We start from the raw sequence: 20,984 nt of genomic DNA on the forward strand, positions 1-20,984 counted from the left end.
CAGAATCTCTATCACAGTGTGTGTTTTCTCCACTCTCCACACTTATTTGTTTGTATGACTGCTTCTTCTCTTGGATGTAACCATCCTGAGGGCAGGGGACATGTCTTACTTACCCGTGTAGCCCTTGTTCCTCGCATACTGTCTATATGCCATGGGTCTCAAAAAATGTTTAGTGAGTCAATGAGTTCAAAGAGAGAAAGAGAGAGAGAGAGAGGAATGTTCAGAGTAGATTTTTAATTGTAGCTTGTCTTGTAAAAATACTGTTGATGGTCATCAAAGCAAGTCAGTGGGGAAAAGAAAGTGTTTTCAACAAATGGTGCTAGAATGCTAGATTAACCAGTAAAGGGGGGGGGGGGGAATGAACCTCCACCCTACTTCACACTGTATATAAGAATTAATTTGAACCCAAAAAAAAAAAAAAAAAAAAAGAATTAATTTGAGATGGATTACAGGTCTACATGTAAAGGCTAAAAACATTATCCTTTTTTGAAGAAAACACAGGGAAATATTTTAGCCACTTTGGGGAAGGCAAAGATTCCTTAGACATGGAAAGCACTAAATACAAAAGAAAAAAATTGATATTGGGCTTCATCAATGTTAAACACTTCTTATTCTCACACCATACACAAAAATTCACTTGAAAATGGGTCATATGTCTATTTGTAAAATCATAAAACTTCTAGAAGAAAACACTGGAGGAAGTCTCATGACCATGGGATTGGCAAAGAGTTTCTAGCTGTAACATCAAAAGTACCATCCATACAAGAAAAAATTGATAAGTTGGACTTCATCAAAATTAAAAACTTCTATAGGTGACACTGGTAAAAGAATAAAAAGACAAGCAGTAGACTGGCAGAAAATAATTGTAAATCACCTATCTGATAAATGACTTGTATCCAGAACATAGGATGAACTCTCAAAATGCAAACTAAAAAATTAGGCATTAAGTAACCCAGTTTTCAAAATGGGCAAGGATTTGAAAAGATAGTCTTCACCAAAGAAGATATGTGGAAAGTAAATTAGATGCTCAGCATCCTTAGTCACTGGGGAAATGCAAGTCAAAATCACAGCGAGCTACCATTACACATGTCTTAGAATGCCTAAAATTAAAGAGTGACCATACCAAGTGTTGGCAGAGTTACAGAACAGCTGGAACTGTCATACACGCTGATGGTAAAGTACAATGGTACAATCATTTTTGCAGTGTTTTTTTTTTTAAGTTTTTTATTTATTTAAGTAATGTCTATACCCAATGTGGGGCTCAAACTCACAACCCTGAGATCAAGAGTTGCATGCTCATCCAACCGAGCCATCCAGGCAGTTTTTAAGAAAGTTAAACATACATCTACCAGGCATTCCACTTCTTGATATTTACACAGGAGAAAAGAGAGCATATCTCCATCCAAACACATGTGAGTGTTTATAAGCTGCTAGATGTGTAATAGCCAAAAGCTGGAAACCACCCAAATGTCCATCAGCAGGTGAATAGATAAGAAAATTGTGATATACCCACACAATAGTTCTGGATATACCAGAACTAGTAATGCACATAACAACATGGATGCATCTTAAAATATGCTGAGTGAAGTCAGAGGCAAATTATATGATTCCATTTAAAGAAAATTCTAGAGAATACAAACTAATGTAGTGATGGAGAATATCAGTTTTTACCTGGGTAAGGTGGGAGGAGGATGAAGGGGATGATTACCAAGGGCAGGAGGAAATTTTGGGGGGGTAATAGATATGTTCACAGTCTTGGAGTGATAGTTTCAAGGAATATACATATATCAAGACATCAAATTGTACACTTTAAACGTGTAATTGGTATATGTTATCCCTCTAACGCTGTTTAATAAAACTCATCAAAAGATGTTATTAGAGTTCACTCTAGCAGGAGCTGACTGGAACCCTGAGAGCCTTGAGTGGCCCCACCAGTGCCGGCCCAGTGACCCGCACACCTCAGGAGGAGCCACAGCTATCACACCTGGCCCCCATTAGAGTAACCACAGTCCTGAGCAGTGAGGTGGAGACCCAGCGGGGACCTCCACAATGCCCCTGCCCACACCACTTGCCGCCTTGCAAGGAGCAGTGGCACCTGCTGGTGGGGACAAGAAGGTCACGGCAACAGAGGTTTAGCGAACAGTCAGATGGTTCTATGTGCAGAACAGACATGGTTTCATCAGCCGCAAGGACACCAAGGAAGATGTATTTGGACAGCAGACTGCCATAAAGAGTAACCCCAGGAAGGGACTTTTTGGTATAGGATATGGAGAGATGGAGGATTTTGACATTGTCGGAGGAGAAAGTGTGCAGAGGTAGCAGACATTAAAGGCCCTGGTGGAGTTCAGTGCAAGGCAGTAAATCTGCAGCCAAACAGAATCACTGTGAACGCTGCCATGTCTAGGGCTAGGCCTCCATGCAATTACCAGCAGAATTACAGACTTGTGGGAGCAGTAAAAGGAATAAGGGGTCAGAGTGCCCCTGAAGGTCAGGCCCCACAGCATTGGCCCTGGTGCCAGCAACACTCTCCACCTGCATATGGGCAGACACCCTGAAGGAGCTCATCACACCATGCCAACTTCCTGTGCAGAGGGGATGGAGGGGGTTGTCAAGCAGGGCACAGAAGCATATAGACCAGTGAGAGAATCTGTATCGGGGTGGCCCGCCTCAACAGATAGCCTAGAGAGGACAGCAATAAAGAGGAGAAGGAAAATCAAGCAGATGAGACCAAGGTCAGCAGCCATCTCAACCCCACCACTTCTATTACTGATGCAAATGCCTGGACCACCTAAGCCATGAGATGGCAAAGGGACAAAAGTAGCTGAGAATCCAAGTGAGACTTTGTGGCTTCTGAAGCTAAATAGGACAGAGCTGAGTAAATGCAGGCTCATCACCTGTACCATCATGCACTTCAGTCAGCCAACTAGGAGTGATCACAAAAAACTCTCCGGACTACACCAAAATGTATTTGCACAGTAAAGGAAACCATCACCAAAATGACAAAGCAACCTACCAAATGGGAGAAGATGTTTGCAAATGACACATCAGATAAAGGGCAAGAACTTCTACAACTCAACACCCAAAACCTAAACAATCCAATTTAAAAATGGACAGAAGACAGAGAAGAAGACATGCAGATGGCCAACAGACACATGAAGAGATGCTCAGCATCACTCATCATCGGGGAAATGCAAATCAAAACCACAGTGGGATATCACCTCACACCTGTCAGAATGACTAGAATGAAAAAGACAAGAAATAACAAGAGTTGGTGAAGGTGTAGAGAAAAGGAACCGTTGGTGGGAATGTAAATCGGTGCAGTCATTGTGAAAAATAGTCTGGAAATTGTTCAAAAAATTAAAAATAGAAATACCACATGATCCAATAATTGTACTAATGGGAATTTACCCAAAGAAAATGAAAAACTAATTTGAAAGGATATGTGCACCTCTGTGTTTACTGCAGCATAACTTACAATAGCCAAATTATGGAAGGACCCAAGTGTCCACTGATAGAATGGATACAGAAGATGTGGTATAAGTCACAATGAATATTAGCCATAAAAGAGAATGAGATCTTGCCATTTGCAACATGGATGGACCTAGAGGGTATAATTCTAAATGAAATAGATAAAGACAAATACCATGATTTTACTTTTATGTGGAATTTAAGAAATAAAACAAATGGGCAGAGAAAAAAAGAGACAAATAGATTCTTAAACACAGAGAACAAATTGGTGGTTGTCAGAGGGGCAAGGTAGGATGTGGACATGGGAAGATGGGTGAAATTATGACATTTCAGCAGTAAGAGGCAAATGAAAGAGTGGAGCTGAAGACCTTAAGTCCTTGTTTTTCTATGTTGACCACACAACTAGAACTAGTGGCATTATCTATGCAGCATCTGGCTTTTATTTTTTCTTAAGGATGTCTCTTTGGTAATACCAAATGGTTTTTTTTAAAAGTATGGGTTTTTAAAATACACCTTTAAAGGTTTTTAAAGTGTTTTGTATCTAGCCAAGTTTATTTTTATTTTTTGGAAAAAGAGAGAGAAAGTGAGCCAGGGGTGGTAGGAGAGAGGCAAAGGGAGAGGGAGAGAATCCCAAGCAGGCTCCATGCCCAGTCCGGAGCTGGACACAGGGCTTGATCTCATGACCTGAGCCAAAATCAAGAGTTGGACACTCAACCAACTGAGCCACCCAGGAACCCCTTGCCAAGTTGAGGTTTTTAAGTACCTCATTTTAAATTTGTAATAAAACATTGCAACTTGACTTTTTTCAAAAAAGCTCAACAAAATGCAAGCACCTATTAATAAAGGTCTTAATGAGAACAATTATTCATTATTATAAAGGTACAATTAAGAAAGTGTAAAAGCAAGCCACAGACAACCATAAGTATGGAGTCTCTCACCTGGCCTGAAATTTGAGCAGATTTCATACTAGGGTTACAGTCAGTCTCTACTTGCTATGGACTGAATATTTGTGTCCCCACAAAATTCAGGTTGAAATCCTAATTCCCAGTGTGATAGTATTAGGAGGTGGGGTCTTTGAGAGGTGTTTATTGGGTCATGAAGACAGAACCTTCATAAATGGGATTAGTGCCCTTATATGAGGCCCAAGAGAACGCCCTCAACCCCTCCACCACGTGAGGGCATACTGAGAAGGTGGCAGGCAGGAAGTCTAGGAAGCAGCAAATGGGCTGCTTGGGACTCACTAGACACTGAATCTGCCAGATTCTTGAAGTCTTTGGAAATTGGCTTTCCTGCCTCCAGGATTGTGAGCGATAAAGGTTTATTGTTTATGAGCCATGCAGTCTATGGTATTTTGTTATAGCAGCCTGAACAGATGAAGGCACTGCTGTGGTCCAGATAGAGCCTTTCTTCAAGCACCTGACCAGAGTTTTCAGTGTCATATAGAACTTATTTCAGGGACCCCTGGGTGGCGCAGTGGTTTAGTGCCTGCCTTTGGCCCAGGGCACGATCCTGGAGACCTGGGATCGAATCCCACGTCGGGCTCCTGGTGCATGGAGCCTGCTTCTCCTCTCTCTCTCTCTCTCTCTCTCTCTCTCTCTCTCTCTGACTATCATAAATAAATAAACATTAAAAAAAGATTTATAAAAAAAAAGAACTTATTTCAACTCATTTTGAATAACTGAGTTCTAACGTAGGTAGTTTGCAGATATGACCAGGAGAACAGATAATATGCAGTCACCACAATCATCAGGAGTACTTAAGAAACCAGGAAGTAAGTTCAAAATCTTTAGTTCCACTAAAGTTCCACTTCTTTGTATATGATCTTGTCCAACTGCTGTACAAAAATGGGGAGTATGAAGCAGTTTGAGGCAACTTTTCATGTCTCTAGTTTAAGAGGATTTTGTGAACCACAAAAGACCCTGAAACACATTCTTCTCTATCATCAGGCTGAGCTTACTCCATCAGCCCCTCTCTTCTTTTCAGGATGATGCCAGCAAGCAAACCACCTGTATAAAGATGGAGATCTGTCAAGGAGGGGACTTTGCAGCCTTCCTCCTACAAGGCAAGATTACCCGCAGGCTGATAAGAAAGTTCAGATAGAGCTTTCAGATAACCCCCTTTTTTCAAACCTTTTTAATTAGAAATAATTTACAGAAGAATTGTAAAGATGGGTACAGAGTTCCCCTGGAACTCTTCACCCAGATTTTCCAATACCAACAAATAACATGATCACTGTACATTTGTCAAAATTAAGCAATGACACAGGTATAATACTGTTAAGGTGGGTTTTTTTTTTTTCAGGTTTTGCCCATTTTCCACTAATATTTTTGTTCTAAGGCTCATTCCAGGATATTATATTTAGTTATCGTATCTTCTTAGCCTACTCCAATCTGTGACAATTTCTTTCTTTTTTTTTTTTTTAAGATCTTATTTATTTGTTAGAGAGAGAGAGAGCACAAGCAGGGAAGCAGCAGAGGGAGAGGGAGAAGTGGGGACACTGAGCAGGGAGCCTAATGTGGGGCTCCATCCCAGAACTCTGAGATTATGACCTAAACTGAAGGCAGCTGCTTAACTAACTGAGCCACCTAGACACCCCAATCTGTGACAATTTCTCAGTCTTTCTGTGTTTTTCATGACCTTGACACTTTTGAAGAATACCAGTCAGATATTTGGTTCAATGTCCCCCAATTTTAATTTGCCTGATATGCTTCTCATGATTCAACCAGGGTTAAGGATTTGGGGGAGATGCCACAGAGGTGAAGTGCTCTTGTCATTATATATCAGGGGGTATGTGCTAGCAACATCACCTAATTAACTGGCATTTGCCAGGTTCCTCCATGGTTAAGGTACTGCTTTTCCCTCCCCATACTCTGTTAGAAACAAGTCAGTATGTCCAGGCCACATTCAAGGGCAGAGGATTTTAGCATCTCTTCCTGGAGGTAGGAGAATCAAAGAATTTGGGGGCATATGCTGAAACCACCACAGTAGTGGATAAACATTTGTGGGGAGATACTTTGAGACTGCAGATATCCTGTTTCCCCTTAAAGGATAGCCTACCAATTCTAGCATTCATCCTTGGATCTTATGTGCTGTAATTATTACTGGTGATAGAACATATTTTATTCAAGTGACTGTTCGCTTGATTTTTAACTTTTAAATATTTAGACACATGGTATATGGGCCTCTATATTCTTACCCCACGCCCCTCAAATTTTTTTTTTAGATTTTATTTATTTATTCCTGATAGACATAGAGAGAGAGAGAGGCAGAGACACAGGCAGAGGGAGAAGCAGGCTCCACGCTGGGAGCCCAACGTGGGAGTCGATCCCAGGACTCCAGGATGGTGCCCCGGGCCAACGGCAGGCACCAAACCGCTGAGCCACCCAGGGATCCCCCAGGCCCCTCAAATGTTAAGGGCTTGAAGAAAGCATACACTTTATTATGCTTTATGCATCAAAGGAAGCTTTTATCTCTGTGGTGGTTCCTAGGGCTGCCCCAACAAAACACTGCAAACTGGGTGGCTTAAAACAAAAGATATTTATTCTTTCCCAGGACTGGAGGCCAGAAGCCTGAAATCTAGGTGTCCAGATGATGACTTTTTCAAGGAAATACTTAGCCAGAACCCCCATACTAAGGGAAAGTGACCCCTCCCAGGTTGACAGGTATTCGGTATAGAAGCTGTGTGTGTTTCTGTGACAAATTAAAGCCCCACAACCACTTCCATCAGTTGTCATTTCCTCAAATATCAGAAGAATGCTCTTGAGGGATCTCTCCCAATTCTAGCCATACCCCTCTCAGTTATGGATTCTGTGTAATACCACCTTCCTCCCCAGACAAGAAAAGTTATACGACAAAATGTCAGTGGAATCTCCTATGTGGAACCTAGAAAGCATGGGGACTGGGGCAAGAAGACAGCATGGTCAAAGGCTGTAATGTCAGTGAGGAGGCCTGTTGCCTTGAGATGGTAGTGGCCTGAGAGGGACAGGCTGTACAGCTGTTCATGAGTGAGGACCCGAAGAGACCCATAGCAGGACAACATCCCTTTGCCCAAGTCACTGCTCCAATCGTGCCTGCTGGTCCCTGCGCCAGGGGTTCTGAGAAGACAGGCCATTCCTCATGGGACACTTGTTGCCTGCTTGCTGTTGCTCAATGGCTCCCTGGTTTCCCAATGCAGGAGCCGGAGATGTTTGGCTGGATGTGTATAAATTGCCCAAGGAGTCTTGGCTCAAGGAAGTGGAGCACCCCCAACTTGCTATAAATCCTAAGAAAAAAGGCAGACAGCCACAACTGGTAGGAAACATCCCTCTTTTCCACTGATCTGTTTCTCCCTACCCTTGACCCACATCTAGCCTAAATCCTCCTTGCAGTGTCAACACGAACGAGGCCTTATGGAGGCTGTCAGAGAGGACAGCAGGCATACTGGCCCATGACTCTAAAATCAATTTGCTTTGGTTAAAATAAGATATTAAAAAGTAGAGGTGTCCTCAGTAGTGGGAGTCTCACTCTTTTTCTTGTCTGAGGGTTGCCTCTGCACCAAAACCACTCCCAGGCATTTCTCTGGGAGGAGGGTCTTTCATCCTGACTCATGCCTCACATTCCACTGAATTTCCCAGATTATGGTATAAACCAGTTCTCAATATATAGGAAAACATATATGCTTCATATCATTCTTAGGAAGTAGGAAAGTAGGAGCTCTACAATTTCCGTTTTTTTTTTTTAATTTATTTTTAATTTTTTAAAGTAATCTCTATGGCCAACATAAGGCTCAAATTCATGACTCCCAAGATCAAGGGTTGCACATTCCACCAACTGAACAGCCAGGCACTGCTGTTTCAGTTTAGTTATATGTGATCCCTGGGCCTTGAACTGTGTCTTTAGAATAGTTCCTCGGTAAATATTATTTTGAAACTTAATTTGCTGGGCAGCCTGGGTGGCTCAGCGGTTTAGCGCCGCCTTCAGCCCAGGGTGAGTTCCTGGAGACCCAGGATCGAGTCCCACGTCAGGCTCCCAGTATGGAGCCTGCTTCTCCCTCTGCCTGTGTCTCTGCCTCTCTCTCTCTCTCTCTCTCTCTTTCTCTCTCTCTCTCTGTGTCCCTCGTGAATGAATAAATAAAATCTTTTAAAAAAGGAAACTTAATTTGCTTATCTATCCAATGTGCACTTACTTTTTTAGCCAAGAATTATTGAGTGTGCTCTTAAAACACACTGTATCAGGTGCTAAAGAGCTATGAAACTCACATTCACTACTGAGCTCATTGAGTGGCTTTAAACAAATGCCTTTTCTCCCCAGTCTATGTCTTCAAATCAAAGTGTAGTCCTGATTACTGGAAGAGTCACCAGCCCAGAGATCTTCCTCCTCTAAACTCTTACGGAATTTCTTTCTTTTTTTTTTAAGATTTTATTTATTATTCATGAAAGACACACACACACACAGAGGAAGAGATATAGGCAGAGGGAGAAGCAGGCTTCTCACAGGGAGCCTGATGTGGGACTCGATCCCCGAACTGGGATCACGCCCTGAGCCAAAGGCAGGCACTCAACCACTGAGCCACCCAGGCATCCCTGGAATTTATTTCTTATACCTCTTTTTGGGTACTTCCCATATACTACCTTGATTTTAGTTATCCTTTTGTGCATGAACTTTTTTTTTTATTAACTAGATATTTCTGGATTGTTAAGAACATACCTTCTTCTTCTCATTAACCAACCTCATGGTATCATACTCAGTACCCAACAGATACATTTTTGAGGGCTTAATTCATTATCCAACTGGGAAAACCACCTTGGAATGGGGATGTTTCTCACCATAATTCACTCAGTGTCCATACACTAAGAAGTAGTCAATTAACACCAGTTACAGGGGTAGTCCTGGTAGCTGTGAATTACATTTAGAGTTGGTTAAATAAAATTGTCAACATTGCCAATATATTTTGCCAATCAGAAATATTTGCTTCAACTTAGATTTTTCTGGAATGAGCTCCTAACTGATCTTACCTCTCTGTTCATTAATATTTCTTCCTATCACTATTTCCAGTTTCCCCTCCTACATTTTAAGATTCTGGACAGTAGGGATCATATGTTAAAATCCTGCAGGCCAGAGGATTACACAAATATCAGTCCTCCATGTCTCCAGGATGAGTTGATTCCTGACAACAGTAACGGGGAGAAAGAGATGAAAGGGGAGGGGGAACATACATCAACCCTATTGTGAATTAATTTCTCACTTTTCTCCTCAGAGCACTCTTGAACCCGTGACTTCAGAGACTTTAGAAATGGTAAGGACCTTTAAAGAAATTCTTTAAAGAGATTTAAGTTGCATGCAACAGTTTTTTATTTTGACTTGAAATTTACTTTAAATATCAAGTATACTAGTAAAATGTTCCACCAGGGCACTATTTTCAGACTCTCTGTGACTTAATCTCGAGCCCCACATCCACAGAAGATGGCCCTCTATCCTTGAGGATAATTGAGTCGTTTGTCCAGAGATGGGTTTCCATGAAGATAAGTGAGGTCAAATTTCAGGACCTGTCACTTGTAGGGCCTCTTCCAAGCCTGCCCGTGAGGGGCCCTCGCCATGTTTTCACAGGGCCACATGGTTTTGTAAAATTAGCAAAAGTAACATGTTAACCACAGTCACTTAAGACCATTGTCTCTTTTCACTCAAACTTCTCCTGTCATAACTTACCCCATATCGGATGGTATTAGGATGGTCATGGGCATTTTGTGTTCAAACTTTTTTGTTCCCTTTTTTACAGTGGCCCCCAAATTATACATACTCAGGCCCTATGAAACCCAGGTCACCCTTCCAAAGTAATAGCCAAATCTGCCAAGCCAAGTGTCTTGAGGGATTTCATCTTTATATTGGGATACCTTAGAGAATGGAGAGCTTCTCTGGAGCTTCCTAGCTCTCCCTTTGAGGCGTAGAGCACACCAGGCTTTTGAGAAGCTCAGCTTAGGGAGGACTCAGGCTTACCAGTAGCGTAGCGGTGACCTCCAAATAAAAGTCTCTCTAGAGCCCTCTCTTTTTCCTCCTTTTAAATTACGTTATATTTTGGGGTGCCTGGGTGGCTCAGTGTTTGAATGTCTGCCTTTGGTTCAGGTCATGATCCTGGGATCCTGGGATGGAGTCCCTCATCAGGCTTCTTGCAGGGAGTCTGTTTCTCCCTCTGCCTATGTTTCTGCCTCTCTCTGTATCTCTCATGAATGAATGAATGAATGAATAAATAAATAAAGTTATATATATATTTTTAAGTTATATTTTAAATTATACAAACAATATGTGAACATATCACTCTGGGAAAAGCCAGGTAATTCAGAGAGAGCAGCCATCTCCACAGGTCCTCACCATTATTAGCTCGATGTATGTTTTCTCGATCTTCAGTGTACATTTAAATTCTGATATGTTTATTTTGAAAAATATAGTTTTGTTTTATGGAAATGCTTTTTCTGTGGAAATTTTTTTCTATTTTGTTTTATGAGAATTTCCTATACTATTTATATTTTCCTACAAACTTGTGTTTTTCTTACTCATCAACTTATTGGCAACATTTTTCAGTGTCCGATAAGCCTACCTTGTTCTTTTGACCTCTTGAATTCTGTTCCATGTTATGCACATACCACAGTTTTTTTGATTGTGAGTCTACTGATGATACTGATGATATCCCCAGTTTATGGCTTTTATAACACAGTGAAAATTTTTGTAAATTCTTAGTATATCTGAGTGCTTCTGAGCATTTGGGTGCATGCATTTTTAGTGTTAATACAGATACTGTTAAATTGCCCCCGCCAAAGTAGCATGACAATTTACATTTAATTAATATTTCTCCACAGCCTCCCTGACCTTGATATTATCCTTTTTTTCCCAAACTGATGGAACAAAATAGCATCCCATGTAATTTTTACTGATCTCTATATCTTCTGTTGGCGACGAGATTTTCTTTGAAATGCCTGCCTATATCTTTTGCTTGTTATATATTTGCTTCCAATTTGTTGTTTCCCTTTTTCCTCTGTTTATGTGCTTTTCTGTTGTAAAGAAGTTTTAGGTTTGCAATGCCTGGGTGGCTCAGTCAGTGGGGTGTTCAACTCTTGATTTCAGCTCAGGTCATGATCTTAGGGTCGTGAGATCAAGCCCCACCTGGGGCTCTGTGCTGAGCGTGGAAACTGCTTTGGATTCTGTCTCTCCCCTCCTGTCCCTTCCAGCTGCCTACATGTTTGCATGTGCTCTCTCATTCTCTCTCTCTGAAAAGAGAGAGAGAGAGAGAAAAGAAGTTTTTGGTTTGGATATAGTCAGAATTTTCTCTCTCTCTCTCTCTCTTTTTTAATATTCATTGCAGCCTGAAGAAGGCTTTCCCAACCTCAAGGTTATAAGTAACTTCTCCTGTGGTTTCTTCTAATAATTTCAAGAGTTTTGCTTCTAACATTTCACTCTAATTCATAGGGAAGTGAGTGTCTTTTGTAAATGAAGTGAGGAAGGGATCAAACTTTTATCTTTTTTTTTTTTTTTCAAATAGCCAACCATCACACAAATATCTTTGAGTAATTCATCCTTTCCCATTTGTTTTGAAATGTGATCTTTTATCATTCCTATATATATATACTTCTATGCTCTTTATCCTGTGCCATTAAAATATTCATCTGCCTACACCAAGACCTTAATGAACTTTGGAGCAAAAACTACCAGGGTTCTAATCTCGTCAATGCCCCTGTTTATTTTCTGTTCTATTTTCTGTATTTTTGTTGTTCTACATTTGAGAGAGCTCAGTGGCTCAGTCTCTACCCTCTCACTGAGTTTTTCATTTTTGCTATCATCTTTTCATTTACAAGGGCCCTTCTTTTTTCTCTGATTGTTTGTTTACTTGATAAATACTATGCCTTCCCTAAAAACATTTATAATAATTACTGATATTTCTTCTCCATATATGGCCTATTTTCCCCCAAGTTGCTTTTTTCTTTCTAATTGTTTTGGTCTCTGTCTTTCCAAAGAGATGCTGTCTTCACTTGTCTGGTGGTACTTGGATCTCTGCCATAAACTAGAATAGGGGTCATGGGGAAATAAACAGGACGCCAGGCCTGTGGGCATAGGTGGGTCTTGTTGATTGTGGTTTTGCTAAAGAGTGCCCCAACTGGGCTTTTGTGTTGGAAAACACGCATGTCAGTGTCTTGGAGAATACAAATTTCTCCTGCTATCCAAAAGGAGACCGTTCCTATAAAACCTTTCCTAAGTCAAAATGGTATAAAAAGCAATTACCATTAATTTATATGGAAAATTTTTTAGGTTCCTAGACCCAAAATACAACCTCTCTGAGGCTTTTCTGATACCTTAGAACACATCTTGCTAATGTATATACAAAATAAACCAATATGAAGCACAGATGCTCACTGACACAGTAAAGCTCTGGCACATGGCACATGATGCTGACAGGCTAGGTGTAGCTCCTCAGGAAGGATATGGGCGGGGCCTCTAAGTGGGTGCTCAGTGCTCAGCTCTAATCACAGCTCTCACCTGAGTTGCAGAGGCTTGTGGGGAAGACACCTTGGGGGTCAAGGGTAACTTCAACATTCAGTATGTAAACTTTAACTTCATTATGTTGGCTGCTGGGAGCTTAAGAGTCTGAGTTTAAATGCTTTTTTAAAAAAATATTTTATTTATTCATTCATGAGATACACAGAGGGAGAGGCAGAGACATAGGCAGAGGGAGAAGCAGACTCTGCTGGGAGCCTAATGTGGGACTCGATTTAAGGACCCCAGGAACATGCCCTGATGCAGATGCTCAACCACTGAGCCACTCAGGCACCCCAGAGTTTAAATGCTTCTTAAAAAGATTTCCAGTCAATCCTGTTGCTGCCTCACTGGCGCTTCCACTCCAGACATACCCAGTGCTGGCATTTTCTTGAGTCATAGGGCATTTGTGGTATTGTGGTATATTTATAAATCAGATGGCTGCTAGGCTTTCTCCCCTACTGGTTCAGATCTGACTTTCTTGGGTCTGCTAAATCATTAGCCACCTGCTTTCCAACCTCAAAATGTTCTTGCTTTTGTTCCCTTTTCATTATCTTGTTCCTTATAAGTTTATTCCTTTTTTAAAAAGCAACTTTCTGTCATTTTAATGGGGTTTCAGGAAGGAAAGGTGTTACATGTTAAATGTTCACACCAACGTCTGTATTTTCCAGCTAGTTATTGCTGGTCTGTGGTTTTATCAGTATTCATCAGGGCCTTAGTTGCAGCAAAGAAATTGGAAGGATATCAAGTTTCAGAAAATTGGAAGGAAACAAGGGAGGGTAGGCAGTGAAAACATTTTCTAAAGTTAAAACATTCTTCCTTCCATTCTTAGGTAATCCATACTTGGTAATAATTCATTTAATTATAATGTCAGTTTGCTTTGCTAACATTAAAGTCCTAAACAAGATATTAGCAAAGCAAACCGATAGCTTTGTGTTCATGGATAGTATCTATGTTCAAATATGAGATTGACCTATTGTGGTTTTATTTCCTTTTTCTTGTGGTTTTCTTATCAGCCTTTGGTATGAGTGTTATGCAAGATTTGTAAAGAAAGTTGGATGTCTTTTTTTAACCCTCTAGGTCTAAGTAAATCCTATATTATCTTTTCAATTTCTTCTATGATTATTAGTCCATTGTAAAAAATTTTGAGGCAATTTAAGTCACAATTCATATAATTTATCAGTATAGATATAGAACTATAGATACATGTAAATAAATTTCTCCTATAGTATAAAAGTGAAAATCTATCTTTTAAGTTATTCCTTTTTCTTGTTTTTAATGTTATTTATGTGTGCCTCCTTTTTATTTTTTAAAGAAACTGTTTGTAGATCCGACTCACCAATTTTAACTTGGCAACATTTGTAGGATCTAAATACTGGAGATGTTCCAGATATCTTTCTTTTTGTGGTTTCTAATTTAATTCCATTGTGATCAGAGAACATACTTCATATAATTTGAAGCCTTTTAAATTTATTAAGATTTCTTTTGTGCTCAGAATATGGCTTATCTTGATAAGTGTTCTAAGTGCACTTGAAAAGAATGTGTATTTATCTATTGTTGGTCAAGTTATTTAAATCTCCTACATATTTACTGCTTTTCCTTCTGTATCTGTACTATATCCTTACTGATTTTCTGTCTATTCTATCAGTTATTGGGAGAAGAGTGTTCAAATCTCTAAGATTACAGATTTATCTATTTCTGCTTTCACTTCTCTGAGTCTTTGCTTCTTGTATTTTGAAGCACTGTTATTATGTGCATAAACATTTGGAATGTTATATCTCCTTAATGAATTGACCATTTTATCATTATTTGGTGAATCTTTGATCCCTGGTAATATTCTTTGCTATGAAATCTGTTATGTCAGATATTAATATAACCACCCCAGGTTTCTTTATATTAGTTTTACAAGATGTATCTTTTTCTATACTTCTAATATTTTGGTGTTTTTGTATTTAAAATAAGTTTCTTTTTGACAATGAATAGTTGGGTCTTACCTTTTATATAATCTAACAATCTCTACCTTTTAATTGGGGCAGTTAGACCACTTATATTTAATATGATTGATGATGTGTTTGGATTTAAATCTGTCACTTTGCTAATTACTGTCTTTTGTCCCACCAGTTTTTTTTTCTTTTCCCTCTTTTTCTGTCTTCTTTTGGGATGTGTTTTTAATGATTCTGTTATATCTTCTTTGTTTGGCTTATTAGCTGTGCCTTTTCCTTATCGTAGGATACAAACATTTGTTTTAGAGGAGACATTAAGTTGAGTCATCCAGTTCACATAATGAAGATCAAACCACCCAAACCAGTTACAGGTTAGTAAAATTCAACTAACACTTTCTTCTCTTCTGCCTTTAATTTCTGTTTTTTTCTTTCTTTGTCTTTCTCCACATGTCCCGTCTTTTCTATTTATTAGGGGCAATATGTAAATTATAAGTATAGTTCTGAAGAGGAAAATTTTTTAAAAGTCATAAGCTCTGGGATCAAAAGACAAAACATATAAATGTTACAAGAATACAGCTAACAGAATTGGGAAATCAGGCAAGACACATCTAGCTGGAGTTCATCCATTTTGATATTCCTGTGTTAGTTCATTCATCAGTGTTTGCTAAGTGCCAGTAATGCAGTAAGCACACAGGTGAGTAAGACACATCATCTTGTGCCCTAAAAGCTGCTGTTCCACCAAGGGAGAAGAAGAGGAATCCGGCATTATAGGATATGATAAGTGCAGCACTGGGGAACACCTGGATCCATGAAAACATAGAAAAAAGAGTGACTAACTCTGTCCACAGAGCAGGCAAAGGCTTTATCAAAGGAAGGGGCACTTGGGAAGGTTTTGAAGGATAAGTGGGAATATGTCATGAGGAAAAGAGAAGTCAATTGTAGGCAGAGGACAGAGTATATCCTTTCAATACCTGCATATGGCATCAAAGATATATCTATAAGAATGTTCACTGCTGCAGTATTTATAGAAGCAAAATCTCATACACTTCTCCAGAGGAATACTTCGCAACCATAAAAAAACAAAGGAAGGGATCCCTGGGTGGCTTAGCAGTTTTAGTGCCTGCCTTCAGCCCAGGGCATGATCCTGGAGTCCCAGGATTGAGTCCCACATTGGGCTCCTTGCATGGAGCCTGCTTTTCCCTCTGCCTGTATCTCTGCCTCTCTCTGTGTGTGTGTGTCTCTCATGAATAACTAAATAAAATCTTTAAAAATAAAAAAAAAAAAAACAAAGAAGGAAATTCAAAAGGCCAAGAATATCCAATTCACTCTTATAAATGAACATGATGATACAACATGCTCCATCAACATTTATTGTAAAGCTACGGTGATTAAGACAGATAGAAAAACAAAGGAGTGTATAGTAGATTGCAATATATATAAGATATAGAAATATAGATAGATAGAAAAATCAATGAATGAAATATCAGAGGCCAGAACAGAGCCAGGCATTAATGGCCACTGGATACCTGAGGGGTGGCACTCCAGAGCAGTGGAGAAAGGATAGTCATTTCAATAAATGGTACTGGTTGTCCATATGGAAACAAAAGTGAGACTTGACTCCTGCCTCACACCATCCACAAAAATTAATTCTAGATGAACCATAGAAATAAATAAGAGAAAACAATAACGCTTTTAGAAAATGTATAAGACAATATCTTGATTTCTGGGTAGGGAAAGACTTTGTAAACAAGACACACAAAACAAATACAAAAAGCACTTATAATAAAAGAAAAAATTTATAAATTTGGCTACTAAAATTAAGGACTTCGAGTCACCCTAAGACATCATTAAAAGCATGAAAGAGCAAGCCACATAGAGAAGACATTTGCAAAACACATAAAACTTATGAATTTCATATCAAGAGTATATAAAGAATTCCCACAACTTATTAAGGAAAAGAGATAATCTAGTATAAAACAGCAAGAAATTATTCAAATGGCCAATAAACATATGAGTATATATATTCAACATCATTAGTTTATCAGGGAAATGCAGATTAAGACCATAATGAGCTTACCACTCTATACCCACCAGGATGGCAACAATGAAAAGACACTGACTGTACCAAGTTGGTAAGGATATGGAATAACCATAACTAGACTTCTCATACACTGTAGTTAGGAATGAAAATTGATAACAATCACTTTGGAATGATCTAGTAATGTTGATGATAATTTATACCCTGAGAGCCAGCATTTATACATTTACACTCCTAGGCAGTGTGACCAACTATACTAGTTTGCCTGGGACTGAGGGTTTCCAGGGATGTGGGGCTTTCAGTGCAAAGCAAACCAGGGTGAAGTGGCCTCTCTCCTTCTAGGTATACATCTGATAGGTTTAAAAGTAAATGCGTACCTGGAGTCATGTACAAGAATCGTAACAGTGATGTGATATTCAATAGCCCCAAACATGGAATAACCAAAATGTCCATCAACAACAAACAGATCAACTATAATGTCTTCACTCGGTGGAATACTATCAATAAAAAGGAACAAACTACAGCTATCACAACAAAGTGGCTCACAAACAGTATTAAGCCAAAGAGGGCAGACATAGAGTTAACACTATATGTAATTCCATTTGTGTATATAGTTCAAAATCAGGCAAAACAAAGCTGTCATGTTTAGATGCACATTTAGACAGCAAAAGTAAAATAAATGTAATGCAGTGCTTACATAATAGCCAAGGGAACAATTGCTGCCCTTCCCAGAAGGCTGTGACTGGAGACGGGCCCTTGCAAAGCTTCTAGGGAACAGGCAATGTCCTGTCCTTGGATCTGAGTAGAGACAGATGTTTGCCTTATGGTAATTTATTAAGATATATATATTTTATGCTCTTTGCTGGATGTGTTCTATTTCCCAAGAAGACAAAGTTTTAATGAATGAAAATAAGCAACAATGAGGAAGGTCTATAGTACTGATATAAAGAGATCTCCAAGCTATTATGAGTGAAAAAATGCAAGGGTGCTAGTGTATAAGAGCAATTCTCAAACTTTAGCTGGATCAGACTCACCTGGAGAACTTGTTAGAACCCAATTTGCTGGGCCCCACCTACAGAGTTTCTGTTTCAGCCTGGGGTTGAGCCCGAGAATCTGCATTTCTAACAAGTTCCCGTAGAGCCTGTCAGATCCCTGCTGATCTGGGACCACACTTGGGAAACTACTAGTATCTTATATGCTAGCTACCATTTGTTTAAACAAAAGGGGTCTCTTTGTAGCAACGTATGCAAGGAACCAGCAACAATGGTGGCCACTGGGGAAGGGGAGCTGGGGCACCATCGGGCCTTTCAGGGTACCCTGAAAGCTGGGATGGGAACCCAGAAAATCGATCACCCAGTTTTACTGTGGATTTAGGAACAGTTGAAAAAGAAGGAAATGAAAGGTTTCAGGGTGGGAGGAGGGAGTAGAGTGGTAAGAAAAGTGATTGGCAGACAGGAGGTTTTTGAAGGAAGTTAGTTGGATAGATGTAAACACAGGTAGGGGTGGGAGTGTATGCTTATGTTAGCCTTCAGCAGTGGCTCAGTAGTGACCAGCTGGCAGGTTTGGGGCCTTACCAACCTGAGGAGACACCAACAGGGGTCTGAGGCCTCTAATGCCCTCGTGGACGTTTCCTTGGCTTTCTCTGGGGATCTAGTAATTCGGAAACAGAAAGTGATAGGGGGATGGAGCTGGAGGAGCTAGAGGAGGAGGCAGCTGTCCTTTGCCTGTGCTCCCTGAGCGAGTGGGTAGGAAAGAGGTGGAGAGAAACCCTGGGCTCCCACATGGACTTCTGAGGATGAGGGATTCTGCAGGAAACTGGGGAGCATGGAGGAAGGGGGGAAAATTAGACAGAGGGAAGTCCCATGGTTTGACTAATTTTGGCATCTTTTCACCTTAGGGACCACATTTAAAAGCCCCCTGGAAGTCTTTGCAAAGATAGAGGACTGCTATGGGTTGGGCTCAGGGCAGAACCACTTCATCAAGGAAAGTCAGTGGGAGCAGCAAGCAGCCATCTTCCACGCCTCCTACAAGAAGTACCTGGATGAGAAAGGGGAGGAGGAGCCACTCAGGTGAGTGGGAAGGAGCACTCTGCTCCCAGGGAGCCCTGGGGCACGTGCAGGAATCAACCCAAGCCCTTGAACTCGTCTGAGGTGTAAAGGCTCCTCTTGATTTGGGAAATTTTTCCAAGAGTTTCAGCAGATCTTTTGAAAAGGTGTGTGGAGATTGTTCAAATATAGTTAGAACAAAGGTGGATCACATTGTGGATTTCAAAGAGGGGGTAGGCATGTATGGAGATAAGGAGTAGAGTTTATTTTAGTATTTTATGCCCAGCCCTCATCTCTTAAATTTTTTTCCCCTGATTATCTAGACAACACAGAAGACCCTAAAGACAGAAATGAAAGTCACTACTATTCAGATTTTCTCCATTTCTATCCAGGCTATTTATTTATTTATTTACTTATAAAAGATTTTATTTATTTATTCGTGAAAGACACAGAGAGAGAGAGAGAGAGAGAAAGACAGAGACAGAGACACAGGCAGAGGGAGTAACAGGCTCCATGTAGGGAGCCTGACATGGGACTCGATCCCGGGTCTCCAGGATCACACCCTGGGCTGAAGGCAGGCGCTAAACCGCTGAACCACCCAGGGATTCCCTATCCAAGCTTTTTAAACATAATATATTCATGTATAATTCCTGAAATACCTTCTAGCAGCAGGTATGGCTCATGAACCCCCTGCTGTGATTGTAAAAAACCGAGCCCAAGTTTTAAAGAGTGCAGTGGAGCTGGTTTTAGGAACTAGCTCTCCCCACAGCTAAGCTGGACCTCAGGGATGTTCTTGCTTCACACAGGAAGCGGAGCCTCTCATCTTGCTGTGAAGTGCACCTCCAATATTCTCACTTCAGAACACAGACTCCTAGGGCTGCACCCTCATCGCAGCTGCTTGATACCTGAACTAGGACCCAGTGAGGTTCAGGGGTGCACTGCCTTGCAGGGTAGTTGGGAGTTTTGCAGGCTAGCTGTTAAACTGCTGGTAGTGTCTGTAGTGAGAGTCTTTAAACCACAAGAAACTATAAATCAGGAAATTTTTTTTTTTTTTTCGTTTTTTTTGGGTTTTTTTAGAGCAAACTTAGCACACCACTCTTTGGATTGTCCCCAGCATAAGTGACTATTATTCATGTCAGCCAAATCTGGTCACTACAGAGAAAGTTCTACTCAGTGCTGGGTACTGTTGCCAGTCTGGGAGTGACTCCTGCAGCCCTGCCTGCCCTGCCCTGCCCTCACCAAATTCCAAAGTCTGCAGCCACCAGACCCAGCACATAGAATCTGATTTACCTTATGGCCCTATGCTCCTGGAAAGGTCCATCCTAACATTCCCTTCATAAACCCATTTCTGATTTTAGTGCCAAGCCTCTGCCAGCATCTCTCCTGGCCAAGGAGTCTGCCGTGGCTCTGACTAGTGTCTCTTTTTTTCTCAGCATGGCCTCATTCCATTTCCTCCTTCCTAGCAGCATAATTGCAATGCCAGCAGAAGTCAAGAGCCCCTCAGGTAAATGAGCACGAAGCAGGTGGTTATCCTGGGCAATGATCCACTCAAGGGAATGCCTCAGCAAACCATGCATGGTGGGAGGGAATGAGGCAAAATGTGCGTCACCTGCTTCGCAGTTGGAGCTTAACAGTTTCTGGTTGGACATTAGGCATCCAGATTCCTTGATAATGGAGTTGGGCATTGTTTTCAGGGAGAGACTTGCCACAGAGGAGGGTATGAGCACATATCCTGCCAGGCTGCTTCTGGACAGGAATTCATTTTGTGGAAAATGTTATTTAAAGCACTGACAGCCAAAAGGACGCTAATTATCTAGAAGATGTGAGAGCAGCTGAGGGGCAGTGTGACTGTCCTCCCCACCCGAGAAGGCGAATTGTCCCTAGGAACCACCCTTCCAGGGGTGTCCACCCCTTCTGTTGGGTGCTGCCCATTAGAACAGGCTACTTTTGATTTCAAACTGAATTCCTCTTGAGTCAACACTTTCTGTACAA

The 20,984-nt window shown here is 40.7% G+C and overlaps 1 protein-coding gene across 11 annotated transcripts in view; it reads left to right on the top strand.

Annotated features, from left to right (window-relative positions):
* The window catches only part of WDR93 (WD repeat domain 93), a 48,326-nt gene that overhangs the window by 12,079 nt on the left and 15,263 nt on the right, over positions 1-20,984 (top strand). For 8 of the 11 annotated variants that reach the window (XR_005357066.1, XM_038532839.1, XM_038532840.1 and 5 more), the window contains 6 exons: positions 5,452-5,530; positions 7,643-7,758; positions 9,704-9,742; positions 15,196-15,280; positions 18,845-19,016; positions 20,426-20,496. Coding sequence is in view for 8 of the 11 variants with exons in the window: in XM_038532839.1 (XP_038388767.1) it covers positions 5,452-5,530; positions 7,643-7,758; positions 9,704-9,742; positions 15,196-15,280; positions 18,845-19,016; positions 20,426-20,496 (562 nt within the window). In the remaining 3 variants the exon portion in view is untranslated. Of the gene's footprint in view, positions 1-5,451; positions 5,531-7,642; positions 7,759-9,703; positions 9,743-15,195; positions 15,281-18,844; positions 19,017-20,425; positions 20,497-20,984 lie in introns of those variants that run through there. The other 3 variants (XR_005357067.1, XM_038532842.1, XR_005357068.1) reach the window with 3 other exon arrangements.

Source organism: Canis lupus, chromosome 3 (assembly GCF_011100685.1).
Source record: "Canis lupus familiaris isolate Mischka breed German Shepherd chromosome 3, alternate assembly UU_Cfam_GSD_1.0, whole genome shotgun sequence".
In the NCBI taxonomy this organism is placed as follows: domain Eukaryota; kingdom Metazoa; phylum Chordata; class Mammalia; order Carnivora; family Canidae; genus Canis; species Canis lupus.